Source organism: Scardinius erythrophthalmus, assembly GCF_964197995.2.
Source record: "Scardinius erythrophthalmus genome assembly, chromosome: 7".
NCBI lineage: Eukaryota > Metazoa > Chordata > Actinopteri > Cypriniformes > Leuciscidae > Scardinius > Scardinius erythrophthalmus.
In genome coordinates, this window is record NC_138227.1 from 13,535,381 (window position 1) to 13,560,597 (window position 25,217).

The window sequence follows — 25,217 nt, forward strand, 5'->3', positions numbered from 1 at the left end:
TGCTCCTTTAGTCTACATGACAGAGTCCCGATGTGAACAAGGGGAGACAGGTTTCCCTTGAATTTTAATGGTGTCTCTGATGTTCTGATGTTTATCTCTTCGCAGGTTGTTCTAGATGTCTGAACAGTGCCAATGGGAAAGGGGATGTTTTGTCTCCAGCCCTAGCAACATGCACCGGATTGGTGGATATGACAGCTCACGCTGCCTGCGATTGGCCGTTATTGTGGAGCATTTTGAGCAGAGAAATTCATCTCTTGCTCTACTGGGTGTGGGTTGGTGTAGGAGGCTGCAGCAGAATGCTGAAAGAGCCAGCAAATCAGGCTGTAAGTTTGTTTTACCTCCGCTATATGAAAAAGAAATAGAATGGATGCTATGAAAGTGTCATTTCAGCCGGTACTCGTGCAGTTTATGTGGCAGCCACACATCAGAAGAGATCCGAGTTTAGCATCAGCGAGATCGTTTTTCTATAATAATTAGTCATGCTGATAATGAATTCAAATGGAAATGACTAAAGGCATGCAGGTTTGTCATGTGACCTTCAAAGGAAGAAAGTCAGCCATATCTTTGCCGTTTCTTCCCATAAAATCATTTTTAATGCATGCATACTCAAAAGCCAATAATATGGTCCTTATCAAGGCACATTCATACTGTATGTCAAGCACATTATTATATTTTTGAGAGGCGAGTCTGCAATGCAGTGCTGAACACTAATCATGGATAGAAGGTGCAATGCAGAGGAAAACCATTTGGTCTTCTTAAATTCAGTTGAGGATTCACCACGGTGTCTGAACCTGTTAAATAGTTAACAAAAAAATGACAGGACTTGGAATTGAGCACACTTTGGTGTAATTCAGCATTTTGAGTAATTGTTCTGTTTTTTTAGATGAGTAAATAATAGAGGAACAATACACACAACCAGCATTGACATGATGCATCTGTGACTACTTGAGTTTGTTTTTTCTGTCTTTTTATTGTTATAATTATTTTGGCTCTTGTGCAACTGCTACATAGTTATTCACATTCAAGATATTGTCACTCAGGATACAGCTAAAAGTAAAAAGAAAAAAAAATTGAAAGGAAAAAAGGCAAATAAACGATTTTAAAAATACTGCCAAAGACAATGTATGGTCCATGTTCTGAATCGGTCACGGAAACACTGATTCGGTAACTTCACTTGTTTAAACCACACGTTCAATGTGCATAATATGACAAGAAGAGCACTCATATATTGTTCAGAGAGCAAAACATTGCTTAACAATGTCATGGTTACAATTTACCAAGAAAAACGCCGGTACATTTAAGTGATCAGTAGTGTTTCAAAAGTCAGCCTAGCTAAAGAAAAAAACATTCCATGTCACATTGGGCAACGCCCATAACAGATCGATTTATTGTTAACAACCACAATTTTGGAATAGCAAATCAAAACGAAAACTGATCAATTATAAATAAACAATAAGAAGCCAGTTTACTCTTCAATTATAGGAATACATAACATCCAAGATATAAGTTAATAAAGTCAAGCTATTGTATAAATACATCACCAGCATGCACAATATTGAATCATTGATAGTATCGTTGTAATTATCTGACACTGACGAAACAGTATACTTGGCAAGTGCAAAAATAAATTAAACACAGAAGTAAACCACAAACTTTGAAGCTGCAATTTTTTCCTATTTTTTTTCTTTCTTTTTGTTTTTTTTAAATCCAGATCAGTCTCTGCCTTTTCCCCCAAACTGTCCTTCAAAAAAGTCAATGGTTCCAGTAGTATCAGACTGATTATGATGATTATATGACAGTGACTGAACTTTATCTGTTTTGGTGCATTCAAAGAACACAAGTTCAATCGCTGCACTTCCGTCTAATGGCTAATTGAATTTCCAGTTCAATCAATTGAGCGCAAACAAGATGAACTTGTGACTAATACTGGAACCATTTAATACTATCATTATCCTTCGAACACCACCTAACCCTCTTTTGAAATGCATTTCTACGACCCAAAACATAAATAAGCAGCATCCCTTTGAAATACATCAGTCCATATGCCAGTGTGAGGCTGCCATTCCCAACCAACAACGACCGCTTCCGGCTGATTGACTGACATTTCAGTGGTTTTGGCAAATGTCAAAGAGAACCAAGAAGAGGGAGGCCCATTCAACTATATATATTTCTGTATATATTCAAACTAGGACTTCAGCCCCCCCTTTACCACCCTTGATATTTTTTTCTTTTAACTCGTGGAAAAATAAAGAACTGCTGCTGCAGAGGAAACCATGGCAAAAGCTGCTGCCAAAGTCCACCAGCCATTTTTATGTATCTAGATAGAGAGACTGTCTACTTTTAATTGTTGCCCTCCCCAGCCTCATCGTCTTGCTGGTCACTCGTCCACAGTGTTAAGTTGTCTCGGAGGAGCTGCATGATGAGGGTTGAGTCTTTGTAGGAGTCCTCATTGAGGGTGTCGAGCTCAGCGATGGCGTCGTCGAAGGCCGTCTTGGCCAGATGACAGGCCTGCTCCGGAGCGTTCTGGATCTCGTAGTAGAAGACGGAGTAGTTGAGGGCCAATCCCAGCCGGATGGGGTGGGTGGGCTGCATGTGCTCTTTGCTGATCTCGTGTGCCTCGTTGTAGGCCTTCTCGGAGGATTCCACCACGGTGGAGCGCTTCTCGCCTGTGGCCACCTCGGCCAAGTAACGGTAATAGTCTCCCTTCATCTTCAGGTAGAAGACCTTGCTCTCGTGCTGGGTTTCGCTGCAGTTCTTGATCAGGAAGTTATCCAACAGGTTGAGCACGTCCTGGCACACGGCCTCCAGTTCCTTCTCAATCTTCTCGCGGTAGGCCCTCACCATCTCGATCTTCTTCTCGTTGCCATCCGCGGAGGTCTTCTGCTCGATGCTGGAGATGACCCTCCAGGACGAGCGGCGAGCGCCTACCACGTTCTTGTAGGCGACCGACAACAGGTTCCTCTCTTCGTTGGACAAGGCCTCGTTCAGCTCGGTTACCTACGAAGGAGGCAGATAGAACGCCGTTTGAGAAAAGAGACGTAAAACATCCAACAAGGTGATTACGGATATGCTTTCTTCATAAGTTGAGCAAATTTACATTAAAGTCGCCATGAAATCATAATGGACAATTCTTGTTGTTTTGTGGAATATTGCAGTGTTCGTTATAAATGATATATCCGTGCATACTAGGGCCGCACGATGAATGAAATCGCAAAGGCTGCGATTATTTTTGTATGAGCAGCTTGTCAGTGACGTACAGTGATCAGTAGTAAACGCTGCTCCATCTGAAAGCACTGCGAGTTTGAAAAAGCAGTACGCGTCAAGCATCTTTCAAAACATCATAAGCATTTATGAACCTCTTGTCCAACATCAATCTTCAATTTATTCAGCTACAGCAATAGTATGATGCCCATAGGGATTTCCTGGAATGAAGCATGTTGTCTACTGGCGTGTCTGAGTGAGAGCGCCCTCTAGCTTTCAGATGGAGCAGTGCTGCACTGACAAACTGCGCATAAAATAATCGCAGCCTTTGCCAAATATTAAGACCTAGTGCATACCGTTATTTAATTTTTTTCATGTGCTCTTCTCTTCTCTGATAATGTGTTTAATGGCACAAGAGCGATAACGGAAAATCACATCACTCACATGAGATTGACCAATAGCAAACCACAACCATCCAATGATCCTATCAATTCTCCTTTGACAAAATCAAGTCCTGCCCTACACTTTTTCTCAATGGAGAAACCGTTTCACTCGGATATACATCGCAATAGGGAACAAAACTTCAATTTCTTGCCGACTTTAACATTAAAACGAATGCACAATGCTTAATTTTTCAGTTGCATAATGATAATATCCACACAGAGCTTCATCAGCTGGCTGAATCCATTGTGCAGCCATGAGCTCAAGTTATATGCCAAGTGCAGTTTCCATGGCAATAGTCTCATTTTGTACAGTAGTCCAACTCTATCTAGCGAGATGACGGAGCACTAGCGCTACACAATGCACTAGAGGTGAAATCACTTCAGCTGAGAGTGGGGGCAGGGTGAGGATAGGGGGCAGGGGCAGGGGCGGGAGGCGAAATGTTCCCACATACCCCTCAGGGCAGCTGCAGTGTAAGTTAACACGATCTCTGTGTGGCAGTTCATGTGTTAGGTGGCCTTCTCTCTGACCTTTCTCTTACCAAACTGTGACTAACATACTAGGTATGTAAAACTAGGCTGATTCCATATTTTCACAAAAATCACTCATTTCAACTACAGATTTCCTTCTAGTCACAATGTCAGAACCTCTTTGTGGAGCACTAACATAATATCACATGTGTTTTCTGTAATGATGAAGGAACTGTATGTGCAATTAAACACTTTTCAAAGGCCATGTGCCTCAGATCAAAGTTTCTGATTTTAGATTTCAGCTAAAATTATTCCCTCAGAGTACAAAGAGAATTGAATTCAAAGAAAAAGATCAGAGTAGAAAACAGGAACAGTGGTAGGACAGGAAGACTAGACTCATAACGAAACACAAGCAGGAGGATATGAAAGAGTTTTATTTAAAAAGGAAACAACAAACGTATAGCTATTTATGTCTGGGTACACAAGTTCTGCGCAACACAGATTTGGCATTCCTATCGAAGACAGATAGTAACGGGTAGTTGTGGTGGGTGACGGGGTAACCTTGTTACCTTGGTAGCCGTGTTGAAATCGGATGCAAATTTTTACACATAAGGAAGCCGTTCACAAATTTTAAGTAAAAAGCCGGATGATCTTACTCAAATGTGAAGTTTTAAGCTTGGCCTATTGCTGCTCATCTCTTTGGCTGAATGCATCAAGATAATGGTAATGGAAGCCTGTGGGCACTTTCCCATCAGGTCTGTGGTGGCTAAATGGGCTTTTATCCATGGGACCAAAGTAACTAGAGTCAAACTGCTTTTAAATCTCCCCCACAGATCCATGAAGCTAAAATTTCCTGTCCGGTGTACAAAACAATCTTTGCAAGGATGGGAACCTTCCCTTTTAACAGTCATTTGGGATTTCGATCAAGGTAATATGGCGGGCGGTAAGAAAATATATCCATTTTAGCTAAATTGATCTGGCAGATCTTTGCAATCAATAAACTTATTGTACATTTTGGTATTCAATTAAGACTTTATTTTATGTAAAAATATTATTAAAATATTTATCTAAATAGGTCGTAGAGTAAAAAGCATAAAGTAGACACATCTACATGCCACTTGTAATTAAGTCAAAAATGTATTGCCATGGGCAAGAAACATTCAATCACTCAAGAAATAAGAGAAGAGATGCTAGATGACACCCCTCCAGAAAAAAAAGCATGATGTCAGCACTTGACAAAGCAGAAATGGAGGGGTCCTCCTCAATCTCCATAAACCTATGTAAGACTAGAGTCTCCTGAATGCCCTCACTCAGATGGGAATATAGTCAGGATGCTGACGTGAAGAAGTGTTAGAGCTTAAGATGCAGATGTTTGCTCCCCCCTCGAGAAGCCCTAAGGCCTTGAATGATTTCGTTATGGAGCCCTGTATGCTCACCCCTAAAACATTGTTAAAAATAAAATAACAGAAATAATATTAACTAGAAATAAACACTATTGAAGAGATACATTTCCTTCAATAAGCTAATATATAAATCTGTGGGTTTAGAACAAGAAGGAATCATGGACCTTACTGAATCATGGACCTTACTGCAATATGACAAGGATGGAAGATTCTGGAAGGAATGCTGCTGCCTCTAACGTTGGTTTAGAGGAAATATCTTAACAACTCCTATATGTAGAAAATGAATATGGGAAGACATAAGCAAATTATGAGAATGCGTGAGGGGAAAAAAAGGCATTTTGAATTGATATATGCTGGTGATGGGAAATGAATATCTAATGTATTTATGACAATACACTAGGTAATGAACAACAATGACAAAATGCCTATTTCTAGTGTAAATTCAAATACTATCCAACACTGCGTTTATGACCATGAATATGCATTATGTTACGAAGAGCAACTATTTAAAAAAGAATAAAGTGCAAACTAGGGATTTTCTCTCTTTTTTTTCATTTCTTTTTTTCCATTAACTCTGAAAGCTATGTTGAAACAGATCTTTATACATTGTCATGTGTCGTCTCATTCATTTGAGTGTGGCTTCGGGTAAGACAGGAGGCACCGCCCAAGATCCAGACAGTCTACACCCGATCCACTGCACTCTCAATAATACAGCTCTGATTTATCATAGATCAACACTCTCCTAAATATTATACGACACCATATTAATGCATTTCGTTACATGCAATATTTTTCTGTCACTTCACCCATGTGGTCTTTCAACACCCTACCCCTTTTCCTCCAAATGCATCGAGCTTAGGCTACAGTAGGCTATGCATAATACGACAATTATATCACCATATTATATTATACATATTCTAGAAATAAATTGAAAGAATGACTTACCGATTTCATGGCTGCTGCCATATCATCATATCTCTCTGCCTGTTCAGCCAGCCTGGCTTTTTGAACCAGCTGCTCGCGGTCAACCATGTTGGATGGTTATGGTTTGGACGATATAATTTGTTTTTGGGGAAGAATTGGTAATATTGTATGAGCTATGCGGTGTAATTGACTGAACGAGAGCTTGTCTGCAGCTGTTCCTCGCTATCTGCGCTCGTGCCGACGGGCCACCCTCGCCCCTCCTCAAGCGCTCGAGGGCTACGTCAGGGTTCTATAAACGTGGGTGCTATGGCAAGCTGCAACATCATTTCTAACAGTTGCTAAAACTAGCAACTATTGTTATGTTAATAGCACATTTTTAATTATTAGTAAGCAATCCAACAGTGACTAGTATCTTTATGTATTTATATATATATATATATATATATATATATATATATATATATATATATATATATATATATATATATATATATATATATATATATATGCATGCTATAAACACTGCCGTTCAAATGTTTGGGATCGGTAAGATTTTTTTATGGTTTTAAAAGTAGTCTCTTATGCTCACCAAGGCTGCATTGTTTTTTTTTTTTAAACAGTAATATTGTGAAATATTATTACAATTTAAAATAGGCTAATTGTTTTCTATTTTAATATATTTTAAAATGTAATGTTTTCCTGTAATCAATGCAAAGCTGAATTTTCACCATCATAAAGGCTGATTTATACTTCTGCGTTGGACCTATGCCCTGTGGGCTACACGTTGGTTTTCATTTACTTCTGCATGATTGGCCACGTTGACACGCAATTACACATGCAGAGGGAGCATGTGAAACCAGAGGGAGTGGTTCTAGACCAATCACAACGCTTGAGGTCATTTTTTGGAGAGGTGCAGGTCAGGGTACGCATGCTATGAGTGAGTTTGATGCAGAAGTATAATTTGGACTTTACTTAAGTCTTCAGTGTCACATGATCCTTCAGAAATTCGAATATGCTGATTTGCTGCTCATGAAACGTTTGTTACTATTATTATCAATGTTGAAAATGGTTATGTAAAAAAAAAAAAAATCTTTTATTCAGCAAGGATGCATTAAATTGATCAAAATTGACATTTAAGACATTTATAATGTTACAAAAGATTATATTTCAAATATAACTTTATTATTCACCAAAGAGTCCTGGGGAATTGTCCACAACTGTTTTCAACATTGATAATAATAGTGAACTATGAATAATAGTTAACTATTTATTAATAGTTAATTAATAGTTAAAGGTGGTATCAGTGATTTCAGGCCCAAAAATATTTTTATCACATTCATTTAATCTTTCCTAACGATCCGCTAGCTGCTCGCCCCATAAGCATGCCGTCAAAAAAACGCGTCTCTGTAGGCAGCCTAGGCTCTGAGATCTGCACACAAAAACAAATGGTTTAGCCAAACACTCAAAACCAAAACAAATAGTGTTCCAACCAATCACCGACAGGGGGAGGGTGTTGTGAGGATTTGAGCCAGCTTTTTCTTCAGCTCTGACTTCGCGTGCAGCCGTACACGAGCACAAAACCTCACAACACCCTCCCCCTGTCGGTGATTGGTTCACTATTATAATATGCTGATTTGATGCTCAAAAAACTATTAACAGTTAACTAGTGATAGTTAATTATTAATTACTTTTAACTAGTAATTAATAGTTAACTATTAATTATTAATTACTAGTTAATAGTAATTCATAATTAATAATTAACTATTACTAGTTAACTATTAATAGTTTTTTGAGCATCAAATCAGCATATTAGAATGATTTCTGAAGGATCATGTGACACTGAAGACTGGAGTAATGATGCTGAAAATTCAGCTTTGCATCACAGGAATATTTATATATATTCAAAAAGAGAACAGTTATTTAACATTTTTAACCCTAACCCTTACCCTTTTTAAATCAAATAAATGCAGCCTTGGTGAGCATAAGAGACTTCTTTTAAAAACATTAAACATCTTACAGACAGATAGATAAACAGACAGATAGACAGACAGACAGACAGACAGACAGACAGATAGATAGTTTAGTTTTAAAAGAATCAATGTTTAAATGGCTTGCCATATGGGTGCCTCACTCATGATGTAATAGTCCTTATATGGGAGTGAAGAGGCCACATATCAGCAGTGATGATGATGGCACATTAGAGGTCTTCTAAGAACAAATGCAATATGGGAGAATGAGTCACCCACTATTACCAATTCTAGCACCCCTCCTCTATGGAGTGGAGGATTTTGGGGATGACACAATTATGGTAACATTTAGGATACTAATGTGTCTCATGTTTTGTCCATGCTCAGAAAGGTTATAGGTTATTAGACCGATGGAACAGACAAACAACTTGGTCTTTCATATGAGTCATTTTACAAGAACGGTGAAATGTGTATCCCTTATATAGGGGAGACTGGGGCTAGTTGTCATATGGGGAATTGGGCACAAAGTTTAACTTATCTTTAATATTCTCTCTATGAATTCATTTATTTTACATTGTTCTCTATAAGTAGGTAATTTGAAAGTATCATCAGGAAATTCCAGAATAGAATAGAATAGAATAGAATAGAATAGAATAGAATAGAATAGAATAGAATAGAATAGAATAGAATAGAATATGGAAGTCTCTGGAATATGGTCACTGCAAACAGGAAATTCCAGAATAGAATCGAATAGAATATGGAGGGTCAAGAATATGGTCATTGCAAACAGGAAATTCCTGAATAGTATAGAATAGCATATGGAAATGGAAATGACAGCAATATGCCAATTACATATATGAATAGAATAGAATAGAATAGAATAGAATAGAATAGAATAGAATAGAATAGAATAGAATAGAATAGAATAGAATAGAATAGAATAGAATAGAATAGAATAGAATAGAATAGAATAGAATAGAATAGAATAGAAGTCAAGTTTTTTCCCCATGACCGTAGCACCTGGTTCATACAATATCTCCACAATATTTTTTGGTTCTCCTTAGGTAAGCCCAGGCAAACCTTTTTTTGTTTACAAAGGATTGTCCTGAAAGGGTGAAAAGGACATGCTGGGTTACTTCTTTGGCGATAATGCGGTTAACAGCTAGCTCTACTTGGCACAGTTCAGAACGGATGGCTCAGCTAATCGGCAGGGCTGTGCGCAGCAGGACTGGGCCAAATCCACTGGCAGAGCGTTATTCCTTTTCCCTGTCCTTTCTCGCCATGGCGTGAAATTTGTTCATTCACTAAATAATTCAATAGACTATCTTTAAAAAAATGGACTTGACAGATGTCAGATTTGCATTTGGAGACGTTTCAGGTAAAACTGATCCATTTCATCCAAGAGGATTAGTCTCAGGCAGATTATCTTGGCTCCCTCTCTTAATGCTAAAGCTAGGGAGCATATGGGTGTTTGCTAACCACCTGTCTACCTACTGAGGGGACATCAGACGGACAGTCACTCACAGGGATAGAGGAAGAAGGCTGCAATGATTGGGCTGGATGTTTATCTATATCCAGATGGTCTTAGGGTTGCTTCACCAGAAGATATAGAGAAGTGGGAATCAGAGAGGGAAATGTATGAGCCAAATGTGCGCCTCTTTGTGGCTCTGTTCTCATACAACCCTGCGGTGATGTCACCAAACCCTGAAACAATGGAGGAGGAACTGCCTTTTCAACAAGGACAGATCATTAAAGTAAAGATGATTTTTTCTTCTTCTCAGTTGTTCTTTTATCTAATTCACAATTCGCACTGCATCATCTTCAGATCTTTTGTGTTCTGCTTCGCTCATGCTGTGTTGGGAAGCTTCAGAGTCAGTGGGATATGTTCTCTTGTAGGTATATGGAGATAAAGACGCTGATGGCTTCTATAGTGGGGAGACTGGTGGTCGCTTTGGTTTTGTGCCAAGCAACATGGTATCTGAGATTCCTGTGGAAGACGGAGAGCTTAAATGTCATCTGTTCCAGCAGGGTTTTTTACCAGAGGAGACGCCTTCTATAGGCAAGTATTTTTCGTCTTTTTTTTTTTTTGATAAAAGTATCCAATTAACACATTATTAAAAGTATTAAACTATTATGGATTTATTGATTGATTCATGGCTTCTTTGTACCATTAATATTAGCACCCAGTGATACTTCTAGTGTGGCGGATGGTGGGAAGGTCCACAGGATGGTGGCCATTTTTGATTATGACCCTTGGGAAAGTTCTCCAAACTTGGACATTGAGGTGATTAATAAATATTCTAAAAAATAAAAATGTTTACATATCTCCATGTGCTCCAAATATTAATTTTACAGCTATTTGTGTGTGTATGGTTCCGGTAAACCCAACATTATGGGGACAAAATGTCCCCACAAAGATGGCAATATCCGAAATCCATGTCCTTGTGGAGCCATTTTTTGGTCCCCACAGCTTATAAATATGAAATTGAAATTTGAAATTTGAAAAAAAGTAAAAATGCAGAAGGTTTTCTGTGATGGGTAGGTTTAAGGGATAGATTATACAGTGTGTACAGTATGACAGTTATTATGTCTATATAGAAAGTCCCCATAAAACCGAGAGAGATCGTGTGTGTGTGTGTGTGTGTGTGTGTGTGTGTGTGTGTGTGATTTATTTAAAAAAAAAAGAAATTATAAAATATTTTAATAATAGAAATTAATAATAAAATAAATAGTTAATATTTAAAACATTTTGATTTTGAAATTATTATTAAACTAATAAGTTTTATATTAAAATATTTGAACTATTATAAAATAATAATTATATATTATTGCGAGCATTTGATTTTTAAAAAGAATTAAAATATGATATCAATATAACAAGTATGGAATATTATTTATGGTAAAACTTTAGTTTAGGGTCTAATTCTCTAGTTGCTTATGGATATTGGCTGTTTATTAGTACTTATAAAGCACATATTAATCATATATTCTACAAAAAGCAGTAATTAGGAGTTTATTGAGGCAAAAGTCATAGTTAATAGTTAGTTAATGGTGAGAATTGGACCATGTGTGACATTATTTATTTATCAAATGATAATCAAGACATAAATGAAACATCATAGCAACATCCTATTTATTGATAACTTTATTTAATGAAATAGCACTTAAATGAATCCTTAAATATAAAATATCAAATATAATTTATGTGTATTTGGTTGTTTTCTTCTTTAGGATGAGCTTCCCTTTCGTGCTGGAGACATTATATATGTTTTTGGGGAAATGGACAGTGATGGATTTTATTATGTAAGTATTACAACTCTGTCTATACCATGCATGCATTTTTTTTTGTAAAGATCACGAGTTAAAGAATGAATGTTTTATTGATCCAGGGGGATCTACATGGTTATCGAGGTTTTGTGCCATCAAACTTCTTGCAACCACTGCCTTGGGATTAATGAAATGAGCAATCATAAATCAAGAACAGAAGAGTGACCTCAGATTGTGACTGTAACCCACTTTACTGAATTCAGCTCCAACTCCATTCTTGCTTTTTATTTTTCTGGTTATTTATTTTATATAAAGTGTCTTTTTTTCCTGTAATGTACTGTACATGACACTATATGCGCCCCCTTATTGCACTCGACCTTCTCATTCACTAACTTTAGCTCAAGTACGTACATTAAAGGGAATTCACTTCTGTATAATACAAGAGCTTTCGGAAGCAGCTAGTGTATTATAGCCTTAAATAACTGATAATGGCAGTTTAATAATTTTCGTTTTTTACTTTATAAGTAAGTGTGTCTTCTTTATATGATTTAAGCTATTTTTGTAATGTCATTCGTCTGTGTTATTTTAACAACTCCGCACTCTGTTTTTCACACATATTTGCAGTTTCTTAATTTCCCCATTTCGTAATTTATTCAATATACAAGTTAATGTGCATATGCAGAAAAAAAAATAAAAAATAAAACAGCCATGAAACACATTCGTAATAAATATTTCATAGATGGGACGTTCATTTTCAGCATCTTTGGTGCTCCATCGCAGCCAACAGTACACTCATCCATAAAGTAGGAAACACTACACCGTGTAAAGACCTTTAGTAGTGCTGTCTACTTTATGAGTGACTGCACTGTACCTCTGAAGTTCCCGCCTCGTCTCTTCGTGGTCCAATCGTTACATTGCGTGCTTCCTCTTATCTCCATGTGCTCCAAATGTTCATTTTACAGCTATTTGTTAAACCTGTAAGAAATTAAATCAAATGAATGCATTTAAATGAGTCAAATCATGTTTAAACATGGTTGGGTGTTCGGCTGCATCTACTTCATAGTTCATAGTGACTCACTGTAAACCATAAAGGAGTTTAGAATCATTTTTATTGCCTATATATAGTGCTATAGCAGGTAAAAATGCAATATTAAACTATTGCTGAACTAATCTAAAAACAGTATCATGTGTAATACATCCAGTTTTGCTGCGTATTAAGTTTTTAATGTGAAGTCTGAACCTTTGAAATGGACTATTACATTTTGGTATTGCTAAACTACTTGTAAAATAAATGTGTACAAAGATAAAAAATGGGTGTGTGTGTATTTTATTTTATTTTTTTATTTTTTTATTTAAGTTGTAACAAATTCACTTAACTCTATTCACAATCACATCGAGCAGTTCACCATCTTAGATAATTGAAGCCAAGTTTATAAAAACTGTATTTTTATCCAATATTTTAGAATAAACCGAAGAGCAGTGACTTACCAGTTCTCTGCCTACTTGATCCCGGAAACAACAGAGAAAAGAGAAAGAAGTTGTCGCCTTTTAACACTTTTTAGGCCACATGGTGCAAACCACAGGAAGAGGCCCTGCAGTCGCTGTCTTAAAGAAGCACAAATTCGCACGCCTATTGGACTACAGCGAGTTTCGTTCGAAGACAGACTCAAACTAATTCCTTTTAAGGGCATTTTAACCGATAAAAGTCCGATCAGAAATGACAGAATAAACCCTGTGGTCTTTAGCATATATCAAAATCACACAAAGACATAAAGAGGAAGTCTAGTAAACATGTGATCAGATTGCACCAGGCTTCCACATAGTCTGACTTTGCATCTTTAAAGCTACATTATTCCATTTTCAACTTAAATAACAGCTGTGTTGGGCTATGAGAAAGTATGGTCAATGGAAGATGTGCACATGTTTTGTTTTAGTTATAATCAATAGCTTCACTATAGCTTAAATATATTAAGCATAATCTTGCTCGCAGCTCTTGGTGAGGGGGAGGGGTGCTTGTGCAAAACCACACTGTTTCATCAGCATATTACATATAGCTTTGAGTGGAATATGAGGGTGCGATGATGTGTCATAAATGTCAAATGAGAGTTATTTAAACTGATGGCTTGCTAATTTTACATCGCTTTATGGTAAGATGCTGATAAAAGTGAAACAGTTATCATCTGTTGAAATATTGCGCACGTAGTTAATCGAGCAGATACGAGACTATCGAATCATATGTAAATCAAAATGTAATTCGAGTCACTCTTTCTTCGGTGTCATTTTCCTCAGACGCTCAGACTGAAAGACTCTTTGTCCCAGACTCCCCTGAGTACGTACTTTGATAAACAGGAGGCCGTTCTCCCATTTCCCTGAACATGATGTACACGCGATGGACTTGGTTGTCTAGACAACCCAAACCTCAAACTCTCGTTTGACACGCACAGAAGGAAGTGGGGGATGTGCAGACACTTCTCTATGATGTACACTGATAATGTACCTAGTGTTGTAAAAACTTTTTTACAGACGAGTGATTCTTTAAAAATGGGCAGTTTGGGCTATGTGGGCTTTGCTTTTCACATTTGCACGTTTATTTCATTTGTTTAAAGGGTTAATTCACCCAAAAAACACAAATGAGGATATTTTTTATGAAATCTGAGACATTTTTGTCCCTCCATTGACAGCTATGCAACTACCTTGATGCTTCAAAAAGTTCATAAAAGTTAATAAAGTTCATAAAGATTGTAAAACTAATCCATATGAATTGAGCTGTTTAGTACTTAAAATGTCTAAAGAGACTTGATCACTTTATGAACAGTTTGAATTTAGGCTTTTATTCGCACATAAACATTCATCAAGGCACACATAAGTAATGGTAAACAGAAGCTCAAGCATGTTCGTTTGATGTACGAGAAACAATGAGGTTCATCCATTCTTGTGTTACGCAGCACGTTTGAGCTTCTGCAAGAACCAATGAGGTTCATTCTCGTGTTACGCAGCACGTTTGAGCTTCTGCAAGAACCAATGAGGTTCATTCTCGTGTTACGCAGCACGTTTGAGCTTCTGCAAGAACCAATGAGGTTCATTCTCGTGTTACGCAGCACGTTTGAGCTTCCGCAAGAACCAATAAGGTTCATTCTTGTGTTACGCAGCACGTTTGAGCTTCTGCAAGAACCAATGAGGTTCATTCTCGTGTTACGCAGCACGTTTGAGCTTCCGCAAGAACCAATAAGGTTCATTCTTGTGTTACGCAGCACGTTTGAGCTTCCGCAAGAACCAATGGGGTTCATTCTCTTGTTACGCAGCACGTTTGAGCTTCTGCAAGAACCAATGAGGTTCATTCTCGTGTTACGCAGCACGTTTGAGCTTCCGCAAGAACCAATGAGGTTCATTCTCGTGTTACGCAGCACGTTTGAGCTTCAGCAAGAACCAATGAGGTTCATTCTTGTGTTACGCAGCACGTTTGAGCTTCAGCAAGAACCAATGAGGTTCATTCTTGTGTTACGCAGCACGTTTGAGCTTCAGCAAGAACCAATGAGGTTCATTCTCGTGTTACGCAGCACGTTTGAGCTTCCGCAAGAACCAATGAGGTTCATTCTCGTGTTACGCAGCACGTTTGAGCTTCCGCAAGAACCAATGAGGTTCATTCTCGTGTTACGCAGCACGTTTGAGCTTCTGCAAGAACCAATGAGGTTCATTCTCGTGTTACGCAGCACATTTGAGCTTCCGCAAGAACCAATGAGGTTCATTCTCGTGTTACGCAGCACGTTTGAGCTTCCGCAAGAACCAATGAGGTTCATTCTCGTGTTACGCAGCACGTTTGAGCTTCAGCAAGAACCAATGAGGTTCATTCTCGTGTTACGCAGCACGTTTGAGCTTCTGCAAGAACCAATGAGGTTCATTCTCGTGTTACGCAGCACGTTTGAGCTTCTGCAAGAACCAATGAGGTTCATTCTCGTGTTACGCAGCACGTTTGAGCTTCTGCAAGAACCAATGACGTTCATTCTCGTGTTACGCAGCACGTTTGAGCTTCTGCAAGAACCAATGACGTTCATTCTCGTGTTACGCAGCACGTTTGAGCTTCTGCAAGAACCAATGACGTTCATTCTCGTGTTACGCAGCACGTTTGAGCTTCCACAAGAACCAATGAGGTTCATTCTCGTATTACGCAGCACGTTTGAGCTTCAGCAAGAACCAATGAGGTTCATTCTCGTATTACGCAGCACGTTTGAGCTTCAGAAAGAACCGATGAGGTTCATTCTCGTGTTACGCAGCACGTTTGAGCTTCCGCAAGAACCAATGAGGTTCATTCTCGTGTTACGCAGCACATTTGAGCTTCCACAAGAACCAATGAGGTTCATTCTCGTATTACGCAGCACGTTTGAGCTTCAGCAAGAACCAATGACGTTCATTCTCGTGTTACGCAGCACATTTGAGCTTCCACAAGAACCAATGAGGTTCATTCTCGTATTACGCAGCACGTTTGAGCTTCAGAAAGAACCAATGAGGTTCATTCTCGTGTTGTGTTACGCAGCACGTTTGAGCTTCCGCAAGAACCAATGAGGTTCATTCTCGTGTTTCACATCACGTTTGAGCTTCAGCAGGAACCAATGAGGTTCATTCTCGTGTTACGCAGCACATTTGAGCTTCCGCAAGAACCAATGAGGTTCATTCTCGTGTTACGCAGCACATTTGAGCTTCCGCAAGAACCAATGAGGTTCATTCTCGTGTTACGCAGGACGTTGGAGCTTCAGCAAGAACCAATGAGGTTCATTCTCGTGTTACGCAGCACGTTTGAGCTTCAGCAAGAACCAATGAGGTTCATTCTCGTGTTACGCAGCACGTTTGAGCTTCTGCAAGAACCAATGAGGTTCATTCTCGTGTTACGCAGCACGTTTGAGCTTCCGCAAGAACCAATGAGGTTCATTCACGTGTTACGCAGCACGTTTGAGCTTCCGCAAGAACCAATGAGGTTCATTCTCGTGTTACGCAGCACGTTTGAGCTTCTGCAAGAACCAATGAGGTTCATTCTCGTGTTACGCAGCACATTTGAGCTTCTGCAAGAACCAATGAGGTTCATTCTTGTGTTACGCAGCACGTTTGAGCTTCCGCAAGAACCAATGAGGTTCATTCTCGTGTTACGCAGCACGTTTGAGCTTCCGCAAGAACCAATGAGGTTCATTCTCGTGTTACGCAGCACGTTTGAGCTTCCGCAAGAACCAATGAGGTTCATTCTCGTGTGTTACGCAGCACGTTTGAGCTTCCGCAAGAACCAATGAGGTTCATTCTCGTGTTACGCAGCACGTTTGAGCTTCCGCAAGAACCAATGAGGTTCATTCTCGTGTTACGCAGCACGTTTGAGCTTCAGCAAGAACCAATGAGGTTCATTCTCGTGTTACGCAGCACGTTTGAGCTTCTGCAAGAACCAATGAGGTTCATTCTCGTGTTACGCAGCACGTTTGAGCTTCCGCAAGAACCAATGAGGTTCATTCTCGTGTTTCACATCACGTTTGAGCTTCAGCAGGAACCTATGAGGTTCATTCTCGTGTTACGCAGCACATTTGAGCTTCCGCAAGAACCAATGAGGTTCATTCTCGTGTTACGCAGCACATTTGAGCTTCCGCAAGAACCAATGAGGTTCATTCTCGTGTTACGCAGGACGTTGGAGCTTCAGCAAGAACCAATGAGGTTCATTCTCGTGTTACGCAGCACGTTTGAGCTTCAGCAAGAACCAATGAGGTTCATTCTCGTGTTACGCAGCACGTTTGAGCTTCTGCAAGAACCAATGAGGTTCATTCTCGTGTTACGCAGCACGTTTGAGCTTCCGCAAGAACCAATGAGGTTCATTCACGTGTTACGCAGCACGTTTGAGCTTCCGCAAGAACCAATGAGGTTCATTCTCGTGTTACGCAGCACGTTTGAGCTTCTGCAAGAACCAATGAGGTTCATTCTCGTGTTACGCAGCACATTTGAGCTTCTGCAAGAACCAATGAGGTTCATTCTTGTGTTACGCAGCACGTTTGAGCTTCAGCAAGAACCAATGAGGTTCATTCTCGTGTTACGCAGCACGTTTGAGCTTCCGCAAGAACCAATGAGGTTCATTCTCGTGTTACGCAGCACGTTTGAGCTTCCGCAAGAACCAATGAGGTTCATTCTCGTGTGTTACGCAGCACGTTTGAGCTTCCGCAAGAACCAATGAGGTTCATTCTCGTATTACGCAGCACGTTTGAGCTTCCGCAAGAACCAATGAGGTTCATTCTCGTGTTACGCAGCACGTTTGAGCTTCAGCAAGAACCAATGAGGTTCATTCTCGTGTTACGCAGCACGTTTGAGCTTCTGCAAGAACCAATGAGGTTCATTCTCGTGTTACGCAGCACGTTTGAGCTTCCGCAAGAACCATTGAGGTTCATTCTCGTGTTACGCAGCACGTTTGAGCTTCCGCAAGAACCAATGAGGTTCATTCTCGTGTTACGCAGCACGTTTGAGCTTCCGCAAGAACCAATGAGGTTTGTTCTCGTGCTTCAAGCAAGTACAGTTGAGCTTCTGTTTCGCTGATCAGTGTTTATATGTGAATAAAAGCCTAAATTAAATGTTCTCATCATAAAGCAATGTTTATGTTTCTTCAGAAAATTTGGAATAAACCGCTCAATTCATATGGCTTAGTTTTACAATCTCTTTATGAACTTTTTGAAGCGTCAAAGTAGTTGTGTAGCTGCCAATGGAGGGACAGAAATCTCTCAGATTCAGCATTTCAGAGAAAACTTTTTTGAACATTTTTGTTCAAAATTTTTTAATTTCATGGCTAGCAGTTATTCATCCAAAATACGCACAATTAAAAAAATATTTTCCCAGTATTTGCATAAAATTGGAAAACATTACAGCTTGATTGGAAATTATGTATAATAAAAATATTCTTTTCACAAGTACCCAAGTACCTTATTTTTTTTTTTCGGTTTCCTTACATATTCTCATATTTTATCTCAAGCTCTTCACTGACATGTTTGTCTTGGCCTTGGTAAACAAATTTATTGCTAGTCACGCTCGAAAGGCCTATATAAATAAAATATGTATAAAAATAAATTCTAAATATAAAAATATAGACCATTTATAAATATAAAAAAAGTTTTATCATTATTTCACTTCTTGTTTCTTGTTAAAATATAATAATTCATCTTTTTACGATGAAATGTTATATTTTATGATTTTACATCTGTGTCCGGGACAAGGGTAAAACAATAAAATGTACACATAAAACCTATTCAAACATATTAAAAATAAATGATGTAGGCGTGATAAAAAGTTTCTAAGGAAGTTCATGTGTTATGTGTGACCTTCAAATAACAAAAAGAGCTGTAATATGAAGATCTGTTAGTAATAAAGAGTAATACCCGGACATGAAAGTGCACAAAGCTGAAAAGACAGCCCACTATTCGAAGTAAATTATTTCATTACATTTGCAGCAGTTTGCATATGCAGCATGTGTGTGTGTGTGTGTTTGATACGCTAGCATCAGAGCTTATGAAACCTGAAGGTTGAATCTAAAGGTCAAACATAGAGGACGCTGTTTTCCTGTCTTTTATCAGACACATAAATCCATTATCAACTCCACCATGAACTTTTTAGTGTTTTACAGAGTTTTACAGCTGTTTCACTGCTTGTCCTGGAAAATGTATTCTCACTGTTCAAGCAGGAGGCGTTGAACTTGAGCTTACACATCTATTTCTGTACAATACTGGATTAACTCCTGAAATAAACACCACGGTATGGATAGCGTCTATAAACTAACTCCGTGAAAAGATGGGTATTATCCAGACAGGTTTAGATTAGGGTTAATTCAATTATCTTCTTTGCCTTAATATGCAAACTAAATGCCTTTATTGTGTCTTCATAACATTTTAGAGACATAAAAGTTACATTAAAGATGTCCCCCTTTTTTAATGCATAAATATCAACCAATGACTTCAGAATTTCAAAAACAATCAACGTATTTGTTACACTTTAGTTTTAAGGTTTCTGTGTTACAGTGTAAGTGTGCATCTAAGTAACTACATGTACTATAGGGTTAGAGTCAGGAATAGGGGTTGGTTTAGGGTTAGTGGCCTGTAATTATGCATAATTACAGTTATTACTACAGTAACTACATGTAACATGTGTAACAAGGACACTGTAAAATAAAGTGTTACCAACTTTTACATCACTATTACTTTTTTGTTGTATTTTTTAAGTTAGAGTTGCGAGTCCGGAAAAAGTGTCTATTTTATAATCACCACTAGATGGTGTTACTATGTAAATTTCAGAGACTGGAACTGCCAATATGGGTTATGTTCTATTCAAAACAACCTTCTGTTATACATTATGCTATGTCCATGCATCAAAACTCTCATTAATACACTCTCACAACTTTAAGGTATAATATGCACTCTTTAAGTACAATGGTGTACCTTTTGAAAGCCGCACCAGGGACAGCTTTTGTGCCTTTTTTTCTGAGTGTACTTACAACAGTTAATAAACGTAACATTCTTCTTATGTTTTCATTCATTTAATTTTACTGTTGTCATGTTTACTTACTGCTCCAAGACTGTGCAACATTATCCATATGATAACTTATAATAACTGACGATAAGTGTTTTTTTATGTAGTAGTTGAAAACAAGTGAAAGTTTGTTATTGGTGGAGAACATCTTTACCCATTATTAACAGGAAACTTTATGGTCACCAGGTTTTGTGCTGTAAAATGTAAAAGGAGGGGACACAGAGATAGCGCTGTTATAAAATGCACCACTGATGAATCCCATCATAAAATACATTCCCTCTTCTTTAGCTGGATTGATCTTTATGTGGGATTTTATTTTTTTTTTCAATTCAAATATTAAGGATGAATGTGCTCTATCTTTCCATTCTTTCTATTTTATGCAGGTTTGCGTCAAGTGCAGGTGGGTTAAATGATTTTTGTATATGTCATATCATTTATACAAACAGATTTAGCTACTGTTGAATTTAGGGAGTTTTGAGTTCATCAATCCATCATTTTGGATTTTAGTTTTATTGGCTTTTAGTGAACATTTGCACTGTATGTGTTGGAAGGCCTTTCTATATAGCGCAGGCCAAATGAACTTTGTCTGAGTTTAAAAAAAAATATGTACCAATATTATCTATAATGGATAGTGTATCAAGATTTCAGGCAACAAGAGTTGTTGATGCACATTAGACTAAATAGAATACAAATGTATTAACTGAATGACATTGGTCTGTATTCATATGTGCATAATCATAATTACATGTGATTGTATTCCATTATTAATACATTACAATACATATGAATTCGTTTAGAATGACTGAACTTTACTTTCTTTCAGAGTGGTGTTATCAGCACCAAGTAACATGCAACAACACGTGTGTAGGTGAGAACTGAGCCTTGTTCAATGTCATTTATTAAATTATAAAGAAAAAATACACTACCGTTCAAATCAGAATCTGTTTTTTTGTGTGTGTTTTTTTACTGTATCTTTGATCAGCATTGGTGAACATAAGAGACTTCTTTCAAAAACATTTGAAGAAATCCAAACTTTTGAATGGTAATATATGATTTATGATCCTTTATATATATATATATATATATATATATATATATATATATATATATATATATATATATATATATATATATATATATATATATATATATATACAGGACCGGATGAATGGGCAACCGTTGCCGCACACTGTGGAAATGGAAAACAGTCACCCATTAACATTTTAACAAAGAAGACTTCTGCAGACAGTCATCTGACCCCAGTGCAGTTTACAGGCTATCAAGAGATTATCAATGGTGTCATTATAAACAATGGACACACAGGTAAGTTTACTTAAAGGGATAGTTCACCCAAAAATGACAATTCTGTCGCCCTTATTCCAAACCTGTATGAGTTTCCTTGTTCTGCTGAAGATATTTTAAAGAATGTCGGTAAGCAAACAGTTGATGAGCCCCATTTACTTCCATAGTATTTTTTTTTTTCATACTATGGCAGTCAAAGGCTACCATCAACTGTTTGGTTACTGCCATTCTTTAAAATATATTTTGTGTTCAACAGAAGAAAGAAACTCATACAGGTTTGGGACAACTTGAGGGTGAGTAAATGATAGAATTTTCATTTTAGGGTGAACTTATTCTTTTTATAGTGAATAGCCTTTACACACATTATTTCACTTTAGAAACACTTTTTGTCATATATTTTTCCATCCTTAGTGCAAGTGAATCTGCCGAATGGAGCAACAATTAATGGGGCCAATTTAGGATCCACTTACAAAGCTCAGCAGCTTCACCTGCACTGGGGCAAGAACGGTGGACCTGGATCAGAGCATACGATAGATGGAGAGAAATATCCTATGGAGGTATTACGCTTTTGAGACAGGTTTTATTCTTACAATAAATCGACAAGGATCTATAATCATGTATTATGTATTTTTAACAGCTGCACATTGTACATATTAGAGAAAATTACACCTCTGTGGAACAAGCCATTGGCGAATCTTCTGGAGTGGCTGTTCTTGGATTTTTTTATGAGGTAAAACCACAGATGCATTGGCCCCACTTTAAATGAAGTGTGTACTGACATTTAAATGAAGCATTGATACAATACACTTATTGTGTACATACATGTTTTTACATTGGACTTCTGCAATTACATCTAAAATGACACTGTTGACGCTTTCCTGACCCTTAACTCACCCTTAAACCTATCCCTAACCTTATCCATGGGCCGGTTTCACAAAGATAGACTTTGACTATGGCTTAGATATAGTAGATAGTCAGACTTCAGATAGACATCTAAATCAGACCGTTGCACAAAGCACTTAAGACTCTGACTATCTTAAGTAGGACTACACTGCAATGCATTCTGGGTAAAATAAGACACTTTTCAAAACAAAAAACATGGCGGATCGAGTAAGTGCATTCAGCCGCTCAGTGCAGTTTACCCCAGCGGAAAATATGTGTTTGTTGGAGGAGTATAAATGACGGAGTATGTTTTTATGTTTCCACTGTTCGATCGCGCCCGTGCCATCTCTCTCTGACACACACACACACACACACACACACACACACACACACACACTTCAGCATTGCAATCTTGACATCGCAGCCTGTTATTATGCAGCGTTCACACAAAACGCGAATAGAGCGTCAAATTCGCGTCTATCGCGTCTAGTTCGACGCTTGAACATTTTGAATCCATTCGCGCGTCCAAGGCGAATAGGACGCGCGTATAAGGCGAGCGTTTGAAGCGAAATAGACGGTTGAACAGTCACGGTGTATTGCCCGTGGCACTTGCGTATGAAAGGGAGCGCGTCGATCGTTGCTCGCGTTGACTATGTAACGGCCCTAACAGTTACAAGGACATTTTACTTGGGAATGTAGTAACAATACAAGAAGAAATGTTTAAATTATGAGCCATTTCCCCTTTTCTTCTGGCAGTTTGTAATATAACTGATTGTTACTGCTGGCTGCCAAGGTAACATAGAGTCTTTTAGACCTAAGTTAGCCTGGGGGTAAGGTGTCTAATTTATTTGGTCTAAATTAAGTCAGTCTTTATTTTTGTGAAACAGTCTAACTTGCATTAGACTGTCTATGAGCAAATTTTAGACTTGTCTAACACTATAGACCGGTCTAAAATAGCTTTGTGAAACCGGCCCATGGGCCATATCTCAATAGCAACAAAAGTGTTGTGCAAAAGAACATGGACAGAATAAGTTTACATTGTATCAATTTATTTTTTTATGAACTGTATAAGATACCTAATATAAAGTGAGACTGATGTGATCATAAATGTTTGTTATTTACAGCTAATAAAAGTGTTTTATTGTGTCTATCTTATCTGCAGGAATCAAACAATGCCAATAAAAAATATGAAGCAATCATAAATTCTCTGAAAAATATTACACACCCTGGTAAGATTTGTCTATCTAACTTTGTTTAGAAGTTTAATAAATATGTTGTTTTATCGCTTCTTGATGAGGTCCTATATGTCACTCAAGGACACTATCTATTCTCTAATACGGGAGACATGTATAGTGTATGTTCAGCAACCTGCTATATTTAGAGAGAAGAAGAGGAACTTTATGACAGTTTATCTTTGGTAACACTTTAGTTTAGGGTCCAATTTTCACTATTAACTATTTACTTATTAGCATGCATATTAGGATATTGGATGTTTATTAGTACTTATAAAGCACATATTAATCTGCATGACCATATTTTACATTCCTTAATTCTACCCAATTAATAAACAGTAGCCTAATTAGGAGTTTATCGAGGCAAAAGTCGTTTTTAATAGTTATAGTTAATAGTGAGAATTGGACCCTATCTAAAGTGTGACCACATCTTTTTTAGGCACCAATGTAACACTTGGATATGTATCACTGGACATGCTTATTCTCCCCCATGATGAATTGAAGAAGTACTATCGCTACCAGGGGTCTCTCACCACACCAGCCTGCTCTGAAGCTGTGGTCTGGACAATATTTGAGAAAGCGATTCCACTCAGCAAAGAACAGGTAGTTTATTATACGTATCCACCTTATATTGCGACGTAAGCTCTGTGAATCTTCGAGACTTCCAATTCATTCGCCTGTGACAAGATAAAAGTTATCTTTTTATAACTAGAAGAATAACATAGTGCCATAAACAGTCACTTGCCAATATCAAGCAGCATACCGAGCTGTTTTGTACAGCTAGAATTAACAGTAAGCGGATGACACTGGACGCCAGACATATTCAATTTACAAATGTAAAAATAAGGTGGATAAACAAGTGAAATTTTAACACAGAATGAGTCGTACCATACCATATGATACCATATACACCATATAACCCTTTTCTTTGTCTTGCAGCTTTCTGCATTTTCAAACTTGGTGTTTTCTGATGGGACTGCCATGGTAAACACATACCGGCCCGTTCAGCCGCGGTATGGACGTGATGTGTATTATTCTAGGAGTTTTGTTTTTTGTGTTAGCACTGTCTTATTGATCAGCTCTGTTTTCACATCACTCTATGTTCTCACGGTCTGATTTATTTTTGGGTATTGCTCGAAACAAGTTTTTTTGGGGGGATAATTTGTTATTAATTCAAGACAAATCAAACTTTATTGTTGTTCAGCCATGTTCGGCTACTATTATCTAACATAAAATGAACCTAAAGCACATCCCACATCAGAGGCCTTCTCGAATGTAAGAAAATTATTTATACAAAAGTCATAATTGAACTGATATTGTTGAAAAAACTGTTGTATAAAAACAATATTTAGCTGTGTCTGTTATAAGAATGTAACATATTGTCCTATTTTGAATCATATTTGTGGAAAGTATGTGCAAAAGGACATTGTTTGACATTACACTGCACATTAAATATACAGAGAAACACAGTTCACAATACTTAAGAAGTGTTTTGGGGGATTTTTATGATTGTAAATACTGTATTCTTGCTTTTCTGAATTGGTAGTCCTAATTGTAAAACAATTAAAAACTCAAAAAAAAAAAAAAAAAAAACATAAA

At 37.8% G+C, this 25,217-nt stretch overlaps 3 protein-coding genes across 3 annotated transcripts; 2 read left to right on the forward strand and 1 right to left on the reverse strand.

Annotated features, from left to right (window-relative positions):
* Positions 1-956: 956 nt before the first annotated feature.
* On the reverse strand, positions 957-6,702 carry ywhag2 (3-monooxygenase/tryptophan 5-monooxygenase activation protein, gamma polypeptide 2). Its single transcript, XM_081369870.1, has 2 exons — positions 6,461-6,702; positions 957-2,997 (listed from the first exon to the last, which is right to left on the reverse strand). Exons 1-2 carry the CDS (start codon positions 6,545-6,547, stop codon positions 2,341-2,343), a joined length of 744 nt encoding a protein of 247 aa, XP_081225996.1. The 5' UTR covers positions 6,548-6,702; the 3' UTR covers positions 957-2,340.
* Positions 6,703-9,912: 3,210 nt separating this feature from the next.
* LOC308693068 (RIMS-binding protein 2) lies at positions 9,913-12,972 on the forward strand. Its single transcript, XM_081369781.1, has 5 exons — positions 9,913-10,160; positions 10,303-10,465; positions 10,587-10,690; positions 11,638-11,709; positions 11,796-12,972. The coding sequence occupies exons 1-5, from the start codon at positions 9,954-9,956 to the stop codon at positions 11,859-11,861; spliced, it is 612 nt and encodes a 203-aa protein (XP_081225907.1). The 5' UTR covers positions 9,913-9,953; the 3' UTR covers positions 11,862-12,972.
* A 7,572-nt stretch (positions 12,973-20,544) lies between these two features.
* Positions 20,545-25,174, forward strand: ca4b (carbonic anhydrase IV b; the record flags this gene model as incomplete). Its single annotated transcript, XM_081371183.1, has 8 exons — positions 20,545-20,602; positions 21,026-21,070; positions 21,361-21,525; positions 21,916-22,061; positions 22,142-22,234; positions 23,549-23,615; positions 24,058-24,221; positions 24,558-25,174. 8 exons carry the CDS (start codon positions 20,545-20,547, stop codon positions 24,732-24,734), a joined length of 915 nt encoding a protein of 304 aa, XP_081227309.1. The 3' UTR covers positions 24,735-25,174.
* Between the last annotated feature and the right edge of the window lie 43 nt (positions 25,175-25,217).

Bases quoted from the DNA above. Each gene is read 5' to 3' on its own strand.
- LOC308693068 (XM_081369781.1), top strand. From the start codon at position 9,954: ATGATTGGGCTGGATGTTTATCTATATCCAGATGGTCTTAGGGTTGCT. The intron at 10,161-10,302 runs GTAAAGATGATT...GTTCTCTTGTAG, and splicing joins AACAAGGACAGATCATTAAA to GTATATGGAGATAAAGACGC. The intron at 10,691-11,637 runs GTGATTAATAAA...TTTCTTCTTTAG, and splicing joins CTCCAAACTTGGACATTGAG to GATGAGCTTCCCTTTCGTGC.
- ywhag2 (XM_081369870.1), bottom strand. From the start codon at position 6,547: ATGGTTGACCGCGAGCAGCTGGTTCAAAAAGCCAGGCTGGCTGAACAG. The intron at 2,998-6,460 runs GTAAGTCATTCT...CCTCCTTCGTAG, and splicing joins TGGCAGCAGCCATGAAATCG to GTAACCGAGCTGAACGAGGC.